This window comes from Trachurus trachurus, assembly GCF_905171665.1.
Source record: "Trachurus trachurus genome assembly, chromosome: 14".
In the NCBI taxonomy this organism is placed as follows: Eukaryota; Metazoa; Chordata; class Actinopteri; order Carangiformes; family Carangidae; genus Trachurus; species Trachurus trachurus.
In genome coordinates, this window is record NC_139903.1 from 23448331 (window position 1) to 23472849 (window position 24519).

The following is a 24519-nucleotide window of genomic DNA, read 5'->3' on the forward strand; positions in this document are numbered from 1 at the left end:
AGTAGAGCTCTTTCAGAGATTCCTCCTTGCACATCTCCCATGCAAGTTAAAGTAGTTGCTCAGGCATGTACTTTCACATCAGCAGTAGCAGGAGCCTGCTCTAGGTCCGTGATGACATTTTAGGGTTTTTGGAGACTTCTTTTAGCATCTTGCAGTCTGCTCTCAGGGTGAACTTGCTCGGACGGCCAGACCTGGGCATGTTGGCAGTTGTTTTGAATGTCCTCCATTTGTAGACTATTTTCTGGACAGTGGAACAGCTGATTTCGAATAGTTTTGAGATCTTTTTAAATACCATACCAGACTTATAAGCTGTTACAATCGTCTTTCTGAGGGCCTCAGACAGCTCTTTCAATCTTACTATCTCACTCCCATTAGTTTAGATCATGTGCACCTGATGTGCTTCACCTGTGTGGTTTTAGCCATTTTAAGTGGGAATAAATGTGGGGGTGTCCTTACTTATTCCTCGCCAAAAATTGCATTTTGTTTTTTAGAATTACATTTTACAGAGAAAGAAAAAGAAAATAGTCTTTTCATCAGTTTAAATTGTTGAGTTATATTACTTGAATCTCCCAGTATTGTTAAAATGTATATTAAATGTCCATGTGTCCTAATATGTTAAAAAACACACAGGCTTTCATATGGTGTCCTAATTTTTTCACACGACTGTACATGTATATCTGAATCAGTGTCTGTATGAGACTGGGATCAGAACTGAGAAAAAATGGATCAGTGCATCTGTGAAGTCTGAAAGAGTCCTTAGATCTAAACAACAATGGAAGTAAATATTATCACCTCCATGTTTTAGATATCTTGTTGTAAATGTTTAGTCTTTAAACTTTAATTAAACCGTGATGTGATGCAGTGGACCACGCACCGACTGCTGCAAGTGATGGTGTGTTAGTGTGTTTCCAGTGCTCGGTCTCAGTGCATCATTATTCACATCTAAATCAAAGAGTAGAGTCCTCGTCACACGTGTGCAGTGTTTGATACTTACAGGAGGTTAAAATAAACAAAGGTGCAGCTCAGCTTCATCAGTTAAGGTTGACAGGTTTAATTGTCTGCCATTTCCAGTATAAATATACCAAGTCTTCTAGCCTGTTCTCCATTTACTCCAGAGGCTGAGCCTGTCTTCACCTGGAGTTGTGCTCTTCATGCTAAATGAGCGGGGGAATGGCTGATTTGTTTTGCAGTGAGACGGGCAGCTCGGAGCTGTGCGGGGCCTGAATTTGTTGCAGATGTGAGCTGTGTTTTCTGTCCTTCCTCCTCCACGTTCCAGCTGGAAATCTGAGCTACTGCTGGAGTCATTTCCAGCTCGTGCTGACAGCGGTTTGGAGGCAGCGCTCCTTCCTGTCTCCTCACTGTGGGACACTCTGAAGTGGCTGTTGTTCTGGTTCACAGAGAGCCCTCGGGCACAAGAGGAGCCCAACAGTGGTTATATCGCCACTGCTCTCTCATACCTCTGCTAAATAAATTACAGGAAAAAACAGGATTTCCTTAAATGAAACGTTTTTATTTGGCATTATTTTCTTGCAAAAAATATAAAAAAAACGCAAGCATCAAAGGATCACATGTACAGTACTTAATTTACACACATTTAGAAAAAAAAACACAACTGCAATGTTTACTTTCAAACTTTTTTTTTTCCCACTGATGAAAAATCCAGAGCAACAAACAAAGAATCGTATCTGAAGTGAAACTGAAAAGACGAGGTGCAGATTCAGAAATCTGGTCCTGCACATGGTGTTATGGCTTCGTGCAGCGTCTCTACAACCACAATGACAGCGTCTCACCTCACAGGAGGACACTTCAGCCTGAGGATGTCCTCTACCTGGATATTTCTACAACGTATACATCTCAACTCAGTGGAGTAAAAAAAAAGAAAACAAATAAAGATTAACAGGAAACATGTCACTACTTTGTTAATGTTGCAAGTCATCAGGGCGATGTGGCGCTCGGCAACGAAAAGTCTTTTCACAATAACCTAAACAGTGAGCCATCAGTACGTCATATACACAACACGGGCCTGAAGTGACACGACAGCGTTCACGCACGTTTGAGCCGATTCACTATGAATCAGGACGAATCGTATTTTAATGGTTCTGTAGTTAAGCACCAGTTTCATCCATTTGTTGAGTCATTGAACTGTTTTTAAAGAAACATAAATCTCTGACAATCTTTTAAAAGCCTGTCATTCCAAAACATGCTGCAAATTATAAGATTTTGAATGCACGTTCAATGATGCAGCTCCTTTAGTCAAGAAATTTGTACAAAATTGGAAGAAAAACATCAAGAAATTATGATTTTGTAAAACTTAAAATACCTAATGACATAATAACTGCTCCTTTACTCAGATTCTGTGATAACTAACATTGATTAGAGCTGTTGACATGAGAGTCACTGTCACTGGTCCATGAGTGTGTCATGATAGAGATTCATGGTAATGCAGAGCAGATGCTTCTGGTCCTTCTGGTTTAATATTGTAATTGAACAGTTACTGTAACTCTGGGGTGGATTCTCTAAGTCGAGCAAGTTTCAAGCATCAGCTTGTTGATTATCAAGCTGCAAACAGAAAAAACCACAGGCTGTCTGATGGTTTTGTGGAGTAAAAGGCTCAAACGTGGTGAACAACACTGAAACGTGTCCTCAGGCCCGACGAGCTCTCAGTGGAAACACAAAGAAAACACACAGAGCAAACCAAAGAAACAAAAAAAACAAATTCAGTGTATGATGCATTCTCAAAACAGGCACAGCAGATAACTAACCTTTGACGTTTTCACCTTCAGTAACAGTCCAAGGCCACCACTAGTAGGTCTGTACACTACGCGTATTTACAAACAGTACAAGGGCTTGACAGTAGTTTGCAAAAGAAGGCAGCCAGTGTGTGATTGACAGCGTTTAGAGATTTTACTACTGATGTGGTTTTCCTGCCTTTCAAGCTTTAGTGTCTCCTGATGATATCAACAAAAAAAACTGATCCTCCAGGTCATTTCTCAGATTTCAACATGGATATTTGGAGTCAATCTACAGTGAAACTGAAGCAAACACACTGACAAGCCTTCCCTCAGTGTGACTGGAAGCTGCTGCACACACGCAGCTCAGTGTTTGGTCTCTGACGTCATGTCCCGTCCTGAAACTCACCTGGACTCATGAACACGGATCAACATGCACATGACCCAGACGCTACCACGAAATGGAAATCTGAGTGCCAAAATATCTTAAATAACAAAATATATATAATATATACACTTTCATAAAAAACAAAAAAAATGACGACGCGCTCGAGACGTCGCCGTACACACACTGAACAACAGCCAAGAGGTGAACGCAGTTTGAGGAAATAGTACAAAACAAATGGAGGAACTGAATGTTTCAGGAGGCGAACATCCATCTGAAAGAAAATGCACATCTGTACATACATACTGAGTCTGGTGTGTGTGTGTGTGTGTGTGTGTGTGTGTGTGTGTGTGTGTGTGTGTGTGTGTGTGTAAGGTGAGCATGGATGTGGTGGTAGTGTGTTGCTGTGTAAATCTACTGAATACTGCTGAGAACAAAGCATGATGGGGGAATGACCAGACTGTGGGCTGGTGTTACCCTGCAGGTCACAGATCAGTGGGAGCCTCCCTCCGCTCCAACACACACACACACACACACACTGACCACTGGCTTCATGTGTCCTGCCGCTGGCTGCACAACGTCACGGCTCCGGGACCTTACTGAGGGAGACAGAGGAGGACAGAGGAGGTGGACAAACAGAGGAGGACATGAGAGTGATGCAAACTGATGATCATTTTAGCTTCACATGACCTGTGAGCTGCATTTACAACCGTTTCTGCTTGACTCAAACACTCATTTGAATGTAAGTCGTGTCCAGACATGCTGAGGTCAACAGTTTATTTTCTGCATGCTGGCACTTGCTGGATTCTTATTTATGCCTATTAAAAAATTCATTGGAAAAAATCCCTTTTTAATTATTAATATTAACAAATACTACGCCATGTATTGAACTCTTTGCAGTAATGATGAGCAGGCTGTCGACCATTTAAAGCAGATATCAGCTTCACGGCCGTTTCGGCTAATGCTGCGTTCAAGGCAGGCTTTTGAAACCGTAAGTTACAGCTTCAAGTCACAACTACGACTTGGTAGCGTTCCAGGTAACCCGTAGCTCGTGTTTTTACCGTCCTGTTGTCTGTGAAAGTTCCCTATAACGGCCACTCGTTACTTCCGACCCGTGAACTCGTACCAGATCGAACTGGTATGACTTCACAGGAAGGAAAAACACAAAGTACGAGTTTCTTTGAACGCACCATGAGTTAGCAACCCTTGTCAGGCATCAATTGGTCCTCGTGCTACGTCACCACATTCACGCGCATCCCTTGGCTGCACACACAGCCCTTCATGCCGTTCTCTCTCCTCATTGGATAACACTTGTATCCCACAAGGAAAATTTTCTCCTCGGGTTACAGCAGAGCAGAGTGACGGAGAGACTCGTGTTTAGGCTGAAATACTTCATGTAAGTGATTGCTGACGGAAAATAGGACTATTTAGGACTTATATTAACAAAAACATTCCACTGATATCTGCTTTAACTGAGTCAAACTTTTTACACTGTGGCCTCACAACCAGGAGAAGAAGACTATCATTGTGTGTATGACGGTTGTTGTGGGAGGCAGTGGATACGGAAGCCTCTAGAGGACACTAGCAGGTCTTCAGTGTCTTTGAGCGCTGTGTTTTTCTACATTGTGAAAATAATGATTTCCTATTCATCCACCACAATAGTTACCTTGTGGTTGGGGCCCTTTTTGTCTCCGTTGACAGCCTTCAGGAGGACAGCTTCCTCGTTCTTTGTGTTGCTCTTCATCTCCACAACGATGTCATCTTTGGTGGTCTTCTCTTTGGTTCTGTCCACACAAACAAGAGTTACTACTGGTGGACTTCACAGGGACCGGACCCACCCTGAGGTTCTCCTCAGGTAGTCAGGTGAGTCAGAGCCTGGTCTGACTGTGATAAGAACTGAAGCCGATGCAAGGAAAGACAGGGGTCTACATTATTAGAAATGACAGTTTTTCAAATTTGACGCACAGATATTAAACAGATTAAAACATAATCTCCAGTCAGTCTGTTACAGAGTGGACTAAGGGATGTTGGGAAATACGACTTGGCGCCAGTGTTTTTGTTCTGTTAGTTTGTTCCCATGTTGATGCAAATATCCTTTTCAGATAAATCCCACAGTGTTGTACCTCTACATGTGATACTGATGCACACTGAGCGTGGTGAGCAACCTGTGTTAATGAACAGGGTCACCTCACTGACTGTTCAGTGACTTCTTTTCAAGAGAAAAATCCTTTATCAGATCATCCAGCAGCTTTTGGAAAAACCTGAGCGACTTTCTAAAGAGGAGCTTCCTGTTCTAGTTCTGTTCATCCTGCATGGACACGTGTGTATTGAACACACTGCAGCCGACGTGAAAGAGGTCCTAATTTTCTCACAGCCATTGTCTTTGACTCGTGCACGGTGATTCTGTCAAACCAGGATTTCAACAGCACAGTTGAAAAGGCTGCCGGGGACTGTGTGGTGTCAACGGGCTGCTTTTCAGTTACTTTTAAATTTGTTCTGTCGTTTGATAACAGAAACAGGACAAAATGTAGATGAGAGCAGCTTCATGGTGAATTCAGCTGCATTGAAAGAGACGACGGGCTGAAAGCAGCTGATACCGGGCAGAATGCAAATCAGCTACGACGTGGTTCAGTGCAGAGAAACAAGATCTATCAGGCTCTGACCACACAGGGGACACTTGTTCCAAGGATCATTTCATGGTTGGTTTGGCTGACAGTGTGAACAGTATAGAGTATCACCACCATTTTAAATAAGTGTTGTGTGGTTGTGTAGACACTACAGACAGACACACAGTACTCACATCTCCTGCTTCCCCGAGCGTCCACATGGGATCTTTCCCTTCTTGTGGAGGAAGTAGAGGACGCTGCCGAGGATGCCCAGCAGCAGCAGACACAGGATGATCACCACTATGATCACTCCGCTGCCCTCAGCTACACACACACAGAGACAGAGACATAACAGAGACAGAGAGACAACAACGTCAGTGTCAGTCCAACAATACGGCGATACTGCTCATCTTAGATACACAGTGACCGCAGTGATGCTCAGAGCTGATTGGGCAACCACGGGTGATAGTGACAGAGTGGGTAGAGCCACTGGCCTGTTGGACAGCCAGTCATGGTGACGGTAAAGGAAAACAGAAGGAAGGAAACATACAGTGAACATATAAACCAGAGATGTGGAGTTTGTGTAGCAGCCGCTGTCTTTGTCCCTTCACACACACTTTTCCGACCTCTGAGTCCGTCCCTGGCTGGCACGTCTCCCAACTTTAGAGAGTAGCGCGACTAAATTGCTGAAGTGCCCTTTTTAAAATAATGAAAAGGTCGATTCTTCACCTTCAAATTACAACACTTCTACTACATTGTCTTTTAAGCGGCTTATTTGACAAAGTCCATTTCTTCATGGATAAGAAATAATTAGCCGAGCGTGAAATTATGTACGTTATATTTCAGTGTTATTAAAGTGACAGGGGATGCTGCAGTGCGGAAAAGAATGATTTATTTTTTCTCTATGTCTGCGACCTTAAGCCTTAATAACTGACCTGATTTAGATCAAATTATCCATCCAGAAGCTTCGCTCTAACTTTATAATGTGCTGGATACGTTTGTTATCGGCACACAAAGAATATTAACAAGTAACAATTCAAAAGAAAAACAGAGCATCTGCAGGGGGTTCATTCAATTGATCATTGTACTCTCACAGTTCAGTTTAGTTTAATTACTCTGCTGTCCACCATGTTTTATTCCCTTGTATTCATCTAACATCTAATATCAATAAAATATTCCTATGATTACTAATGATATTTTTCTGTTTCAGGCGATTCATCTTTATCGGTTGTAGTTGCAAATTACATGTTTTTTTAATTCCCAAAGTAAGAAGCCCTACAGCAAAAAGAAAAATTAGCCTCTTTTTAAATGTTAACATGCAGTTACTTCTTAAATCATACAAAAACACAAACAGTGGTTGTGATGAGTGAAACTCACTATATTCTAACTTCTGGCTTGAGCTGCATCCTCATGAAATCTAATCTAAGTAAACCCAGCTCCTGTCTGAGGAGGCTGAGGAGCTTCAGGCAGGAAACGGAGACACTGCTGAAATCGTATCACTGCACTGATGCAGCAGAGTGTGGTTGGCTAACCTGACTACCAAGCACCACCAATAAGATCACTGGTGCAGATCTCCCCTGCTTTCAGGATATTTACTCTACCTACTGCCTGAGGGGGGCTGAGTCCATCATCCACCAAACTCATGCCTTCTTCTCTCGATTGTCAATAAGCTCCTCTGTAGAGCTGTTAAAACTGTTGGTATTAATAAAACATTTAACTCTTCTCCTTTCTGAAAAAAGTACCACAATTAATCAAGGAGGCAATGATGTGGAAATTTACATATTAACTCAAACACACACTTAGAAAATTAAGAAAAAGTTCACTCTGGTTGACTAAGTGACTTACAAAGTGGAAAAAAGCACAAACAAAAGAAAGTTTAAGATGGTGTTGTCTGTCTACTTCTGTTCTGTTTTATATATCCTTTCAGATTAAAACAAACAAACAAAATGTCCGCTGGTGCCTACAATTGTGCAAAAAAACTGCATTCCTTAGAGGTTTTATTTCACCAGCTCAATCTGAGCATCCTGTCCCAGAGCTTCTCAAAATACACAGGGAGAGATTTATTTGCCATTTGTTTGTAATAATACACAACTGTGCTCATGACACTGCCACATCAAGACGACCACAACTAACACAGCAGCAACTGACACTGCAAACAGGAGAAGTTATTGTAAACAACAAAGCAAACAACACACTGGACCACCACGGGTCACTGCTGTTAGATTAGTGTTAGTGTTTCCAGATGACAAAACAGTGTGTTCGTGATGACGGTGACGACGACGGCGATAATGATGATGATGATGAAGAAGATGATGATTGAATGAGGAGAAAGTCAGTGCTCTACTTCTACTACCACCACAAAAACATGAAGTGACACCCACACACTGCTTCCATTCAACAGCTGAAGTTCACACTGTCCCAGCCTCTCCATAGTGTGATCATGTACACGTTGTTTTGAATTAAAGTTATTTTTGGCCTTTTTATACCTTCATTTGTGTGAGAGAGACAGTGAAGTGGAAGAAAGAGAGTTAGGGATAACATGCAGCAGAGGGAGGCAGGTTGGATTCAAACCCAGACCACTGGGGTTAGGACAAAACCCTAAGGGTATGTAGCCTACTGTACCAGGTGGATCACTCTGGTGCCCCAGTTTTAGGCCGACTTGCCCTAAATGTTTTGATAGGTGCTGTCCCATTGAGAAACAGGAAGGTTAGGAGAGAGAAAGAGAGAGTACGTATGTCTGGGCTTGAGTTCGACCTGGACCACTACAGAATAGACTTATTAATGGTGCACACTCCACCAGGTGAGCTACCTCAGCATTTACATTTAATGAGGAAACAGAGCCAGGTCACACAGAGGTGGGACAGAAGAAAAACGGTGCTTCTCCTGCACAACATACAGTATGTACACACCATCCACTGGTACTGCACAAATATACATTTTGTGTTAATTGGCTTTTTTTTTCACAGCAGCTCTTCACTGGTCACGGAAGGAACAAACTCACGTGTTACGAATAACATTAACGACGGCTCCGTTCAGTTCACCAGTCACATGAGCCGCTCAGCCATCAGTCATTTCATGTATTTATATAGGCCTAAATGTGCTTTTCTTTCTGTGACATGTCACATTCAGACAGCCTCTTGTTTTTTAGGACGTTATAATTAAATGATGTAAATGGGTTTCTGATCATAATGTTACAAGATGATCATCCAGGATTTCTCCAAACCTGACAGAGGTGCTTTATGGGCTGATTTATTTGTGTGTCCTGTGGATCTTTCATGTAAATAAAGTAAAGAAATTGCTTTTCTGTTCAGATCTAAAAACATGTGACTCCCTGTGTCTGGACTAAATGTACAGCTGGAGTGAAACAGAGACAAGGAGGAGCTTTAACTCTGCTTTTAAGCTTTTATCATCTTTTAATTTATTCTTGAATTTCTGGGTGGACGATGCTGCTTCCAGTTGATTCTATTTAACATACACATTTACTCATAAATTTACCATTTACCATCAGTTTGGGGCAAAATCATTTTAGGCTTTTTAAGTGTCTGTATTCGGAATGGGCCAGATCAGCCTTTGGAAACGCTGAATATAGAAAAAGTGAGAACCAGACTGAGACAGTGTGATTCATTCTCTGGTTCCCAGTGTCATAAAACAGTGATGTAATTTAAAACTGAAGTAGCCCTGCCACCTCTTGTTGTGTGTGTGTGTAGAAACCCTCTGCTCTGAGGGACTGCAGACGTGATTTCAGTCCAGTCAAACAGAATGTGTGACTCCAAAAAGAGATTCTCAGTGAATTATTAGAGAAGCAAGCAAATATTTATTTCCTGAGAAGAACACTCTGCTCTAGATGTACTTGACGTTCTTGTTGTTGTTTTTTTTTACGGGTGCCCATTGTGTTCCCCACAGGCTAGTGAAGATTTTAATGGAATGAAGTGACGGCACAGACATAGTCAGAAAATAGCCTCATAATAATGCCCCTCTACAGTACATACTTAACTGCATTTTTTCCTGGTATGTAAAAATCCACCATAAAACACGAGACTGTCTGGAGAAGTCAGTGAACATGAGTCACGGCTGTGTGTCTAATGTGTTGAGTTCGTTTAAAAAAAAAAAAACGACAAAATGTACAAATAGTGGGTTTTTTTCTTACCACTGCAGAGCATTTGGCCCAAGTCTTATAGTAAGTGTTGGTGCTTGAATTTGCTGCTGTTATGATTTTTCACTATATCAAGCAGAATATTTAATACGCCCACAGGCCATCCCAAAGATCTGCCAGCAAACCAAAGACAGTCCTGTTACTGAGTCTGTGCATGCAAGTCATAAATAATGGATGCAGTCCTCCAACCCTTCATTGTCACAGACAGAACTCAGTCTAAAGTGTGAACACTGAGACAGAAGAGACCTTGAAAGAGGGAAAGTTCCCGACATGAAGATGAGACGTTAGGGCGACAATCTTACCAGGAGAGAAGGGAGCAGAGGTGGTGACCCTGGGAACTGTGAACAAGTAAAACAACACTTAGAGTGGGCAGCTGTCCACCAACATTACCCACAGTACACACCCACACACTCGTCTCATATTTAATGTGATTCCAGTCACACACCATCCCACGTTCCTCTAGAGCTGACTGTGTAATGTGTAATGGAGTCTACAGACAATGTGAGATTAGAAGTTCATTGTAGGCCACACTGAGGATGTAGGCCCAGTCCCATTTCTACGCCTCGGCCCTCTCTCTGAGCCCTACATCTCCACTCTGTGTCTTCAAATCAAGGCAGCAGTGAATACGTTTTTAACTGTTTGTCAAACATTACTGCATTATAATGCATATGATAAAGTATTACAGTATGTTATGTGGGGGTTTCACAAGGAATCATTCTGTTGCAGGGGGTAGGTGAAGGGGTATGAATGAGAAATGGGATTGGGGCTTAGTACAACATCAGGTTTGATGTACGTAAACTCTACAATGATAAAAGCTATTCAATCAGTCCGTGCACCAGGCATCAGATTATGTGTGAGCACAGTGGTCCTGTCAGTTCTGTCGAGTCTGATTAAAGCCTGAGATGAAAAATGTATGGAATTTGTTAAAATGCAGAATGGTGGTTTTTGCTCTAAAGGCCAACGATACATAAAATTGTACCATTTCAGAAAAAAATAAAAAAATAAATAAAAAAGGTTCAACGCCTGGGGTGGCTCTGTCTCCATCCCATCAATGCTCATCATGATTCATTTATACAGTGAGGGTTAGTGAACGGCTCTTACTGGCTTTGATGCTGAACGCCTTCACCTCGGTGCCCATGTCATTGGAAGCGTTGCACTGAGCGCTGATGTCCGAGGTGACTTTGACTGACACCACACTGTGGGCCATGTGCTCGTTCGCCCGGCTCACCACTTCATGCCAGTTCTGCAAAGACAGACACACACACACACCTTGTTAATGATAATGTGAACATTTCTCTCTGTACAACACGGGGCATCGACTGCTGCTGGCAAAATGAAGCTTGTGAGACAAAGCACAATTATTGTCCACATTATCTTTTTTTTTTTTTTTGTAGATTTATATTCTTTGTTTCACAACATCTGTTGTTTGTGGCCAGAATAAAGCTACAAAGAACCCCCAAAACAGGAAACATGCCACAGCTGTTTATAAAACTTTATCAATCGGTAGCATCAGTACTGGGAAACAAGATCACAGAACATCTTATCTACTGTTTTTCCCACTGTTCACATTACTACAAAGAGAACTAGGGTCTGGTGAGTGTACTACAACGATTTGCATTGAACTGTATCTCCTGCTGTACTCCATAAACGCCTGCTGTGAGTTGGAGCAGGTACCTGGCTGCCGATGATGTTCCAGGAGATGCTTGGCAGTGGATGACCCTGAGCCTCACAGCTCAGGTTCACCATCCTGCCTGTCGCCTCCTCCATCTGCACCTCCTGATCCACTCCCACCAGCTGGGGACCACCTACACACACACACACACACACACAAGATCAATATTGAGCGTGCAGGCCACTGACTCTCAAACAGTTCATTATAATTTAGTAACAAATCAATTTCTGATCTGCTCCTGTTTTCATTCTCTGTTCCTCCAAACTCAGCTCTGCCTCATGATCCTCATGAGTCATGACGCGCGACTCGGAGTTTTAACAGAAATACTGAGCTGCTACTGTCAATGCAACTCAACACTTCCTGCACAGATGTTTCACATTAAAAGCCCTCTGGTGGCCCAAAATGGCACAGTCCACCTCTGTCCTGATGGGTTTTTAATGTGGGAAAAGAGGAGGATGGCCGCCCTCTCATTACTCAGAAGTGTTAAAGATTAAGGTTTCAACACACTGGCCAGCAGCAGCTACCTGGCTGACATTTACAGCCACTAGCACAGGTGTTTCAAATCAGAGCTCTCAGGGTAATTTAGAGAATCAATTTAGAGAGTCGCTACAGATGCTACTCATTCAAAAAGTCTTACAACAAGAATGTGCACTTGTCTAACAACCAAAATACACAAACTAGAGAAAGTTAAAATAGAAACATGTTTTGTTTATTTACCAACTTCTACTTTTCTGTCTTTCTATTTTAGGTATTTTCACTTTTCTGCCTTAACTTCTTCCAAGTCCACTCTTTTCTATGCATGAACTGCAAGTATGAAAAAAAAAACCTCAATAACAAAAAAGACATTTAGGTTTCAGCTATGTGTTTAATATGGAAAAGTCTTGAAAGAGTGTCTTGGCACCGCAGGTCAACAACACAAGTTGGTGAGTGGGTGCAGAGGGAGAACTGACCTTGGACAATGATGTGAACGGAGCCGCTGGTGTGCAGGGCGGGCAGGGAGGGAACGGTCACCTCGCATATGTACTCCCCTGTTGTTTCATAAGTGGCGTCATGCAGGTGCAACGTGTGCCCCTTACCCACCTGCTGCCCATCCTAGACACACACACAGACACACACAGAGAGAGACAATGGATCTTTAATTCTGTTCTGTGCTCTAGAGTGAAAAAAAATAAATAATACAGTATATATATTGTGCTGCACTGAAATGTGTTGCTATGAGACTGTTTGTGTGCTTTCAACTAGTCTAAACATTTTCCAGTCCAAAATGTACAAACCTTGTACCAGACGGTGGATGTTTTCAGGGAGGACAGAGCGTTGCAGGTTGCGGTCAGATCCTCTCCTTTAAGCATGACCTCTGAGTCTTTGGGTACGACCACAGCTGGGTCCAAGTCTGAAGACGGCAAACAGAAAAGACACAGAGGACAGCGTCACAATGTTGTGTGGGATTAATAGTTTGTGTTTCTTTCTGTGAGGGAGACAGATGATCATATGGAGCTGGAGACACAGCTTTGCATGAGAAGCAGAGTAGTAGTTGTAGTAGGAGCAGCAGGAGGAGGGAAAAGTGCTGCGTTGTTAGTGTCTTTAAGTTGTTTTAGATATATGTCATGTGTGATTGGTCCTCACAGTGCACAGTCAGCTGCATTTCTCCCTTCACGTCGATGTATCCGTCAGTATCCAGGGGGCGACACTGGTAGATGCCGCTGTCTTTCCGCGACACTGTTGTCAGCACCAACACGTCTCCTTTGCTCTCCAGCTCATCGTCCGGGTCCTGCAACAAATGCTCAGTTTGTGTCCTGGTTTCATGCTGGGATCATATGAGTGCAAAGAAAAGTAACTATAAAAGTGAGCCATGTTAGCATAACGTTAGCATAACACTGAAAAGGTGACTGAGTTCCTTCAATTTTGTGGAGAGAGAGTTTGTGGGTGGAAAACAGCTGACGTATCAAACCCGCCCACTGGTGCATCATGTAATCTTTGGAGTCCTCTTAGACAGCGATCAAACACAGGGTGAAAATCCAGCTTTGGTTGGCAGCCTAAAATCATACTTTTCCCAAATGACGCATGATTTCATCACTTTCATCTTTAAAAATAAAGAGCTGTTGACATGTGAAACGTATTGCCAGTAGCTGATCTCGGTGTCAGGGTTTTTTTTTTCTTCTATTCTTGGTTTCGGCCATTATGGTAACACAGCTGAGATCTGGGGACACAGCTACAGACGCAGCCACAATTTACATCAGAATCCATTAAGGCAACAACCACAAGTGGCCAGACTCCGAGACTGTGTTTGAATAAATCCTAAATATTTAACCCTGGTATCTGCACCCACTTAAAGTAAAAATGAAGCACACAGTGTCAGTGATGTTGCTCATTACAAGATAAAACTGTGAGTTTGTACAAGTATGTTGAGTATGTTTGGACAAAACTGAGCCTCATGGCCGTAAACAACTGACAGTTTGAGTAAAAATTGGACTGGTTCATCCATTTCACTGTCCCTTGGTCCAGAGTGAAATATCTTGACAGTTACAGGATGACCTGTCATGAAACTTACTGTAGTCATACATCATCTCCACAACATGAACTGCAATAACCTCCCATAGCTTGACACTGTATATACAATGTCTCAAAATGTAACTGTTGGAGTAGCATGACGGCTGAGGATGCACCTGTCGTGGATTCTGTTAAAGTCCCATTAAAACAGGCACAGAAGTACAAAAGATATTTGGGATCGATAAGCAGACAGGACTCACACAAAGGTGGTGAGAAAAATCACTTTGTCCAAACAACACTGAGTCAGGCTGATGTTTTTATAGAACAAAAAAAAAACATAGATTGGACGATAACACACCCGTTTAAAATTAGAGCCAAAGGCAGACACCCAAGACATACACTGGAAAACCTTAATATACCTAAAGAACAAAACCACACTGCCCTTGACCCTTTAAGTATTAAACAGGATGAGGAGAACAGTGGGCCTCTTCAAGGAATAACAAGAGCCCATTCACTTTTTATAAGACAATCTGTATCATAACAGGAACATGAGTGCTTAAGTGTTCAAGTAGTGATTTTACTCTTCACCCCATAATAGATTAACCATTGAACGATCTATTACTTTCATGGTACCACTCTCAGGTCAAAGTAAAGGCTAATGCAAAAATCTCTGTTCACACAGTTCACACCCACAGTCAACTCCGAGAACCTTGTAACAGTAAAACCAGTTCATTTGTGTAATAACATGATCCTAAGTCAAAGTGAGGACATTATGGCCCCCACCAAAAGCCTGGAAAGGTAGGATGGGTGGTTCTCCAAGCTCAGTGACAGCTATCTGTTAAACTACTGTAGTTGAAAACCAAAGCAGAATCTCATGCAAAAAAGGGAATTGTTAGTAAGTAATGCTTTTATGACAGCAAAATTGCATGGTCCTTTTCATCCACATAACAACTGTGTTTTCTGTGTGTTGTCTCGCAGTCTCCACAGATATTTTGGCTGACTAAAGCGATGTCTTGCAGAGACTGACTGTGTCTCCAGATCTCAGCATTAATTTAGTTTTGACAAAGTGAAACGCAACACAAAACAAACATTTAACTCTTGAGTGGTTACAACAACTACACCAAATGTCCATGACGGCCAAGTTATGAAAAGTTAAAACGCCAGTCAGCTGAGTCGTCGGCATTGTCCGCACATACAATGGGTGAGTGTCTGACATGGGAATGAGTCCTACACATGAGCCCCGTCAGTGTGGCCTCCGGTCTCAGACCCCGGCCTGGATCTGCAGGGTCAGAGCTGACAGAGCCTCCACAGACCTTGCACACTCATGTCTACATGGGGCCCTGTGAGCTCTGCATATCAAAAACATTCCCTACATGTCTCCTGTGTGTCACCCTTTCTCTCTCGGGGAGTTTTAGGGTGAGAAAAGACCCTCCATTCTTACTTGTTCTCTGCTGAAAATGAAGGGCGGCGGGGGGTTGCCATCACCCTGGCAACGCAGCTCCACAGTATCCCCCTCTTTGACCAAGCCCTGGGGCGACTCCTTCCACAGCTCCACCATGGTGGTGGGGTCTACACACACACACACACACACACACAAAATGAAATTAAGCAGGCTTATTCAGTGAGCTGCTAAAGTCACTTTAACAAGGCCATATCCAACGCTCTGACAGCACAGACTGTGTTTGGCTCTGCCTGCCTCGGCGTCCCCACAAAACAGTTTCAAACAACAATGGGCTGACAGAGGAAAGAGGAAATAATGCAGCTCTTAAATGCTTTTGGATGATAGGAATTTAAATTAATATGTCATTAGTGACTATTTAAAGGGTTTGAAGAGGTATTCAGCTTTGCATTTCCTTAAAAATGAAAGAAATGAGAGCAGCAAAGGCCACGATATCCTGACATGTAGACATTATTATCAAGCTCCAAGAATCTTTTTATTCTGTCCACAGAAAGCTCCCCCACATCTTAAAAAGACTTTGTATTTCATGAGTAAAATTGGTGAAAATCCCCTTTAAATGACTGAATCTGTTTCTGTAATTGGTTTAGGAGCAGCTAAGTAATTTATTTCAAAGCAATAAAACTGTAAAGGTGGAGACAAGTCATGGGGAATGAGGGAGTGACAATTTTCCATCTTCATAACAACCAGAACAACAGGCCACAGGCGCTGGAGGGCAGAACATTTGCAGAATACATAAGAACACTGTATATAATAAATAACCTCAACAGTGAGCGTCTATCTAGTGCTGTGCTTTTTACACAGAGTTTTGAAAGTTATCTCTAGCACTCTCATGGATGCGTGGGTTGTAATGTTCCTGATGCAGCTCATGAATATTCTAATAACAGCTCGCAGGTTTGACCAATGCATTAGCATCTGTTGTAGGGAACTGAAAAACAAACGTCTTCCAACAACAGTCTCACATCCAGTGAGTTGGCCAAATGAAATGCAACAGAAGGCTGAGGGACGGATACAATGCAAAGCTTTCTACACAGCACATGTTAAAATAATACAGAGAAAGTAAAATGAAAAAAGAAAGTAAAAGAAAAAGCTAATCTAAAGCAATGGCTGGAATTAAGATAGAAAAACTGATTGAAATCAATAGAATTATAAATGAACGAGATAGAAATTAGGCTTATAACAGTATTAGATGTTACAAATTTGATCAAAGTGTTAATGAAATAAAAAATCTATAGATACGTATAAATTACAGAGTACGGTGTTAAGCCTGAAGGTTTCTAATGGTGAATAATTTTTTTCCCTGTTCATGTTCATGTTCAAATAAGAACATGAACATAAACATGAACAGGGAAAAAAATGTGGATGTGGAACTGGAACAAGCCACTTTAGAAACTAACATCTATAAATCAGCTAATTTCAAGGTGAAAGAGCAACATTCTTATTTTTCAGATGATGACGTCTTCATGGTTCCCTTCAGACTTCACTGTCAATTAGCAGGTTGCTCAAGTAAGTATATTTTAATCTGGTTTGTCGAGGGACTGCTGAAAAAAAAATCTAACCGGCAAAAAATCAATTTGTCTTAATCCAGAGGTAGCACAGGAATAATTTGACTGACAAGCAGAATAAAAAGAAAAGACAGCAAAATGAATCTGTACCTAAAAACCTGAGCAGCAGAGGAAACACTGAACTGACCAGACTGAGGTAGGACCTCCCAAAGATGACAGAATGATTATACTGGGAGTCTGGGACAATTATTATCAATGACATCCAATATTATCAGTGGTTCAACTGTAATATGAAAACTCACAGAAAACAGTGATGTTGATGCTGTTGGACTCGGCTGTCCTGATGGCTCCCGGGACAAAGAAGCTGACCTCACAGGAGAAATGGGCGTCCTTGTCCTCCTTCACCACCTTGTACTCCAGTGTGCTCTGGACGGAGTAGAAGCCACTGGACTCCCTTGTCATCAGGATCAATACGTTTACATCTGAAGCACAGACATGACAACATGACAATATGTAGTGATGGACCACAGCCAGAACTGACATTTTAATGTTAAAGGCCACAGATAAGAAAACACATTTTTACATCCCAGGTATCTGAGATGCTTTTGGTTTGAAAAACTGTTTAAATATGACTTTAAAAAAATAAAATACCTTTAGTCTGTAACTTCCACAGTGACAGTATTAAATGGTCTTGCTAAACAAGCAAAGACTCCGATGGCGGTAAACAGCAATTTCATAACTACATAATGGGGCATGGTATTGGATCTGTGCCTAGATTTGTGTACTTGCAGATGCCTGATCCCACATTTTCTGCAGGATCTGAGAGACTGAGACATTTCTGAAGCTGGTATCGGTATCAGAACATCCCTAGGGGAAAGTCATGGCCTGAAATCCAACCATGTGGAAGACAGGACTGTTACATGGCAGATGCAGCTGTTCAATGACTGTTAGCACTTACGTCCCGGTGTGGACATCAGTGGCATGCCGTTTCTGTACCAGGTGATGTTGGGTTTAGGGAAGCCGTTCTGAGCCTCACATGATGCAATCTGGAAGGAGAGTCACATTGAAAAGTCCTCTTTAAAGGAGGGGGAGGGGGGAATACTTGGTGTGTTCAACAGATTTTACATGTAATATAGTCATTGTGGATATTAGTCGATCTCAGCAGCTAAGACTAGGAGGACCGACCTTGGACGGCAACTCGTTGGTCACAGATATTCCAGTCGACACACCCTCGATCACTGGAGCCTCAGGAGGAGCTGAATCAAACACACGTCACTTCAGTTTTATGGAACAAAGTAACATTTTTCTGACTTCTTAAAGACTTGAATCATCTTTTTCTTTCCTTTTTTTGCAGACTTCCTTACCAAACACTCTGAGGTGGGTCTTGCCCTCAGCACTCCCAGCAGCCAGTCCGCTGACCTGGCAGAAGAACTCCCTCTCGTCAGAGAGGCGGATGTCCTGGATGGTTAGGTGAATTCCCTGCTGATCTGAAGTCACCAGGACGCGGCCGCTGTAGTCTGTGTTGTTGTCCACCACCTGCTGTTGGCTGTCGCTGTAGAAGATCCTCACCCGGGAGCTGTTACCGACAGCTCTCTGCAAGGAAACAAACAAAATACACTTCACCTTATAAACTGTGTATGTGATTGACATTGACCAACTGAAACTACTTTAAGCCCGATGTCCCATGGGCTGCATCAGACAGATCCTGATGTGTCTTGTCTGTGTCAATATTATGATATCAGGCAGTATTTCATTTGCATAATGGTTGGTTGCATAAGGCTCCCTCTGTTTTCTTTGTTGTTCAGGTTGCGTTGAGAAAAACTCTCTCACCACCACTAGCAGGATTAGACACGAGTACAAAAACTAGCTGAGCTCTTTGGTTTGCCCAATTGTTTACTGATATATTCTTTCTGGGTGTGCTGGGTGGAAATTGTTGTTATCCTTAACTCTCATGAACACAAACATGAATGGTACACAGTTTATATGTGATATCTACATCATGGGTTTAAAAATGTAAATGTTTGTGTGTCCTGATCTGCACAAACCTGTCTCCGATCATGTAAAGAACAAGTGTGCAAAAGCAAATGCAGTTGCCTTTTTTGTAGGTGTCAGTGTTTACTCTCTTATTTCATCTGTTTTGACAGATGAAATGTGGAGCCTCAACTAGAAAATGAGCTGCGGTTGATGATTCAAAGTATTGACTCTAAGGAGGTGGTGGTGGGAGTGGCCCCTCCCACTACATGGGCAGTTGGATAGCCTCAGACAGACAGTGTCAGTTTTCGCTGTGGGTCCAGCAGGGCTACTCACCACAAACCACTGGATCATGACAAAGCTGGGCTCGTTCTTGGCGTCAGTGAAGCTGTACTGGCAGGGGATCTGAGCCGCGTCACCCAGGTACACCTCAACACTCTCATGCATCGTCAGCTCCACCTTGGCCCATGCTGAAAAACACACAGACATGCACATAAATCAGCTCCATGCCTTCTGCATCACAGTCCCCGTATTATTCATGAACCATTCAAAACCATAAAACAGTAACAAGCATCAAAATAAAAATGGCATTTCCCTGTGGCTGGAACCCAACGTTGGTTCTTCCGTTACATTTATACCTAACTCTGATTTCAACCCTCAATCCTTAACTGCTCTGTGTTTGGCAGATGAATGACTTGTCCCCCAGACAAACCTGGAGCCAGTCGGCCATGTTAGCAGAACACAGAAGAAAAGGCTTCTTGTCCACATGGCATAATGTTCAACCCCTTCTGCCTGGCTGACTGTAACCACAAAACCACTTCTTGGCCAGAAAATCAGTTCCCTAGGCATCGTCGAGGGAATGCAGGCCTAGGAAGGCTAGCCAGTTCAGCACTGGGCTGTTGATTCAGACAGCCAAGAGCTTTCTTAGCCATGTTGGACTTGGCCGCCGTCATAAAGGGGCCAGCTCACGCAGTGACAAAAGGAAACAAGATGGCACGAAAAAGTCCTTTTTCTCCATTTAATCTGGTTTGGAGTTGTTCTGCGAGATGGTCAAGGACACCCCCCCTCCTCTCCTCTCCCCTTACTCTGCCAGGTGTCACTGTGTGATGTTCAGCCGGGTTTATCTGTCATGTGTTGTTAATAACCATTCTAGAGAGGCCTAAGCTGCTGGTTTGCCCCACTGTTTGATTTCTCACATTTGTCTGCAAGATTTCTATTCACAAGGAACATACAGAAGTGTGTCTGTATACAGAAGCATGTCTGTATCCGTAACTCTATCTGTCTGTTGTGTAAAGTTGTGGCTCCACAGGGAGCTGCATGAACTCTGAAATTTCCTTCAGTCACATCACTTGTGTAAACCTTGGTTGGGGCTGAAAATGAAAAATGGGAGTTTAGAGATCTGATCAGCCTTATCTCTGCTTGAGGCTGGCAGCTCGAGGCTATATTAGCTGCTGTTAGTGAAACATCCCCAAATCTCTGTCCAAATTATAAGCAGCCGTGTTGCATTTTGGGAACGTGTGCACCAGTTTTTTTATAAGGAAAAAAGGCAATCTCTGGTTCTGTTGCATTGATTCTGATGCTTGTTTTAACAGTGTTTTGGAGGTGCACTGAAACACAGATGGAGCTCTCTTACAGAGGTCAGTATACTTGGTTACTTTACACCCCTGAACACCACAAACCTAAATTAAAAATTCTTTAAGAAGGAGTTCTTTCTGGATTATAAATGTGTTAGTTTGAGGTGCTCTTCAGACAGGGACGTATATGTACTCAAAAATCCCGTTAAACCTCCAAGGCGCTCTCTATTAAAACGTGTTTACTGTAATAGAAAGTGCCTTGGAGTTCTTTGTGATTCTTGAGTACTATAAAAACACAATGGGGAAACATAAAAAGAGAAGTGAGGGCAGAAGTTTTTTTTTTTCCATATAGCATTGTGTTTACTGTTATTAGTACAAGCCAAACTCTTGGGACACTGTGCAATTTTACTATGTTGGAAAATATACACTTAGTACTGTCATATTCCTCCAGGCAAGAAAAAAACAAACTACAAAAAAGAAAAGCCCCGGGGACATTCCAGTTTTTGTTTTTGACTATTTAATGGATTTCAAAAATAAAGAAAAACAATTAGGAAGAACCAGACCTCAGTGTCCTCATGTGTGTTTTCAGCGTTGGTTGAAACAGACCAAGCATGAAAAAAGCTTTAAGAGTCCAGTTGCCACCCTGCTGCCCCCATTCAGCCGGCTGCTCCCCCATCACCATAACCCCCTCCGCCCACCGAGCACCAATCATTTTCACAACTCATTTTTTTTCTGGCTGTCCCTCCCTCCTCCGCCTGGGCCTATGCTCAGCCAACCATTCCTTTTAAGACAACCGGCGAGCCATTGTTCCCCCACCTGGGTGGACCAGACCCCCCCCCCACCCCACCCCACATCACACACACACACACACACACACACACACACACACACACACACACACACACACACACACACACACACACACACACACACACACACACACACACACACACACACACACACACACACACACACACACACACACACACACACACACACTACATACCCCACCCACCAGTCAGCCAATAGATGCTTTTTCATCCCCAGAGCTAGAAAAGTGTGTAACTCACATGAAAATCTCTAACAATACAGGTTAAAAACAGTTCATCACGTACTGAGGTCGTTGTTTACTATGACCAAGATAATGTGACACGGCTTTGAGACAAGAAGCAGATTATAGAGACTGGAGAACAAAATATGTCACAGAAGTCAGTGCAAAAACTGTTTTGTCTCTTCGGGGCCGTGCTGCTAACTTTTCAGCTAATCCGATTAGCACTGGGGGGCTGCCGGGGATTTGGCTTCCAAAGCCAACCTGGGACCGGTCTTATCTGTTCCTGTTGTGACTTTATGCTGCATGGACTAAAGCACAAACACACACGACCCATGATCTATGGACCCTGACAACCAAAACTGCTGCCTGTGGGTGTGTGTGTGTGTGCATACATTTGCGGCTGTCTGCTGTCTGTGTCTGGATGATACAGAGCTAATTCATTCAGAAAAAACACACACACATGCACACACACACTAGAATATTTGAATGTGTTGACAGGATCAGGCCTGTGACTGGACAGGACCCCAGATGACCTGTCAGAGGGATGAACAACAGACGGGGCTGACAGAGACTTTCCCAGCTCAACAACACACACAATTACATTTCAACTGGCAGATTAACTTCTCCACTATCTGTAGATTTCTTTACGAAGCGCCACATCTATTATTCAGTCATTATTATGTCATTACTTAAAGAGGAACTAAGCAGGATTTCTCCCGTGGCTGTGCTACATTTTTACCTTAATTAAAAAGCTCTGGAGTAATTGTGATGTGTCCCGGTGTCCCAGCTCTCGTCTCTGCACTCCGCGACACAAACGCACTCCGTAACCCGTAATCTTTTGTTCATGACGGTTAAGACTACACAAACGCACACGCCGTAACATCGTATATGTTATGTAACGTTATCCACTGCTCCATTTATTGATCTTTCGCCGGCTTCATTGTAAACAAATGCACATGGGCGAGAGGAGCGTAACCAAAACAGCAGAAAAGCCAGCACTTGCATAGTTCCCCTTTAAGTCAGAGGATAAAGGCAATTAAACACCATGCTAAAATCCTGAGAAATTGTAAAGCACTCTACTTTCCTGAAACTGATTTCAGTGCTGCTGCATCTAAAGTTTTGGATACGAGTGTCAATATTATACATTTTTATGTTTTATGCAAAATCTTTTTCTTTGAAGCCAAACCTGTGAAATAATAAATGTAAATGTCTGAAGACAAGCAGAAAACACACAAAAACACACAAAACAGGCAAATTTATCATTCAATAAAAAACTGCTGAGCTCAACTCGTCATGTCTTCAGGGTTTAATGGGTGCTGACCCAAAAAGCAAAGAAATGCCAAAAAGGTCACCAGCAACCACATTTAAGTATGTCACAATTTATAAAGGGTAATGTACAACAGCAGGAAGAAACCAGCGGGTCTCTGGCTGCGACTTAATAAGGGTCACACCCACATGGTCTGAGAACCACTGAAGAAAGCCTCAGGCTGAAACACATCCACCTCCTCCTACTGCTGGGTATTGAACCATTTAAGTGTTGTATATACTTTTCTGTGAGAGCTGATGACTTATATGCTAAAATTATTATTCAATTCCCCAAACTAAGAAAACAAGATTACAAATCAGTGATGCAGGTTTCACTTCTCTGGTACAAACTGATATCTCTCAACAAACAATTGGATGGATTTTGAAGCCTCCTCCACTCAGTGATGCTCCAACATCAACTTTGCTGTCAGTAGCTGGTTAAAATGTTCACTTGTCTGTCCTTGTCTACTGAATGTAAAATTGAACTGGTGTGTACAGACAGAGGATGTATCTGACTTTGCTGATGTTCGAATGTTTGCTGTTTTGACTGAAATGTCTTGAATTTGTATTTATTTTCATAGTTGCACATGTACATTGCATAAGTATACATTATTGTATAGAGTATGTCCAATTTATCTGATTTATTTTATACGCTGGGTATCCATAAAGGTAGATCTGCTCCATTTTTGTTCTCTCCTGTCTCCTTCTCTCCTTGCCTTTCCTCACTCTGCCTTGGTTCCTGGAGGGAGACTTGGTATAGCAGTGGTGAGCAGAGGAAAGGAAGTACAGGCAAAGCCAAACATAACACAACCTGCCTCCAAATTAAGACCACATTTCCCATAAATACCAGTGGTGGACAGAGACCACGGTCCAAGGAGAAGCACAGAGGATGTTGCAGCTCACTCTGTTCTCAGAGAGTCTCTACCTGTCCGAGCAGTTAAAACAATCTCCCTTCATGACACAATTTAGCTGAAACGCATGGCTGTTAAACTAATGTAAAATTAATGTAATGTTTAATGAGGCAGTTGAGAGTTGCTGAGAATTAGGAGCACAAATACGTTTTTTTTTTATTGTTTTTTTTACATCCTTTCATTTAAAGACAGATACAGACAGACTCACACAATACTTACACAATGCAAATCAGGCAAACAACAGACATAATGAGGGGCCTACCTCCAGGACAGCTTCTGCATACAGTAGCTCATTATGTGCCTAACACGCAGACAATACCCTCAGACGCTAACCAAAGTGGTCACCATTATTGGCTTCCCCATTCGATTAAGGCTGTCAGCTTAGGCCTCCAGTAGATCTACAGCTCTGCCACTGATAAGAGTCCAAATCACCTCTGACACAACAACTGGGCCTCATTTAGTTACCCTAATCCTTCACATGCCCGGTGAACCATGAAATGAGACTGGATGCTTCTAAGAACATGAAAACGTCCAGTTAGAAGTGATCAGAGCATGTCGGGCTGATTTTAAGGAGATGGGTAGAAGACAATAAAAAGATTGTGGTATTAATAAATGAAACATTCTGTCTGGTGTTTGAATATTATAACATGTACATCAAAGACATTTTGTTACAAGCAGGATCCAAAAGTCTGACACCACTTTCCAGTTCAAGTG

General features: G+C 42.5%; 1 protein-coding gene across 1 annotated transcript in view; it reads right to left on the reverse strand.

Annotated features, from left to right (window-relative positions):
- Nucleotides 1-4756: 4756 nt before the first annotated feature.
- Nucleotides 4757-24519, reverse strand: part of mcama (melanoma cell adhesion molecule a) — a gene marked incomplete at both ends in the record, with an annotated part of 44962 nt that continues 25199 nt past the window's right edge. Inside the window, 14 exons of the mRNA XM_083985948.1 lie at nucleotides 4757-4898; nucleotides 5915-6044; nucleotides 10176-10211; nucleotides 10975-11116; nucleotides 11548-11678; nucleotides 12496-12637; nucleotides 12820-12935; nucleotides 13169-13313; nucleotides 15474-15601; nucleotides 17296-17475; nucleotides 17952-18039; nucleotides 18179-18249; nucleotides 18358-18586; nucleotides 19301-19434. Coding sequence (XP_083842074.1) covers nucleotides 4757-4898; nucleotides 5915-6044; nucleotides 10176-10211; nucleotides 10975-11116; nucleotides 11548-11678; nucleotides 12496-12637; nucleotides 12820-12935; nucleotides 13169-13313; nucleotides 15474-15601; nucleotides 17296-17475; nucleotides 17952-18039; nucleotides 18179-18249; nucleotides 18358-18586; nucleotides 19301-19434 — 1814 coding nt within the window. The remainder of the gene's footprint in view (nucleotides 4899-5914; nucleotides 6045-10175; nucleotides 10212-10974; nucleotides 11117-11547; nucleotides 11679-12495; nucleotides 12638-12819; nucleotides 12936-13168; nucleotides 13314-15473; nucleotides 15602-17295; nucleotides 17476-17951; nucleotides 18040-18178; nucleotides 18250-18357; nucleotides 18587-19300; nucleotides 19435-24519) is intronic.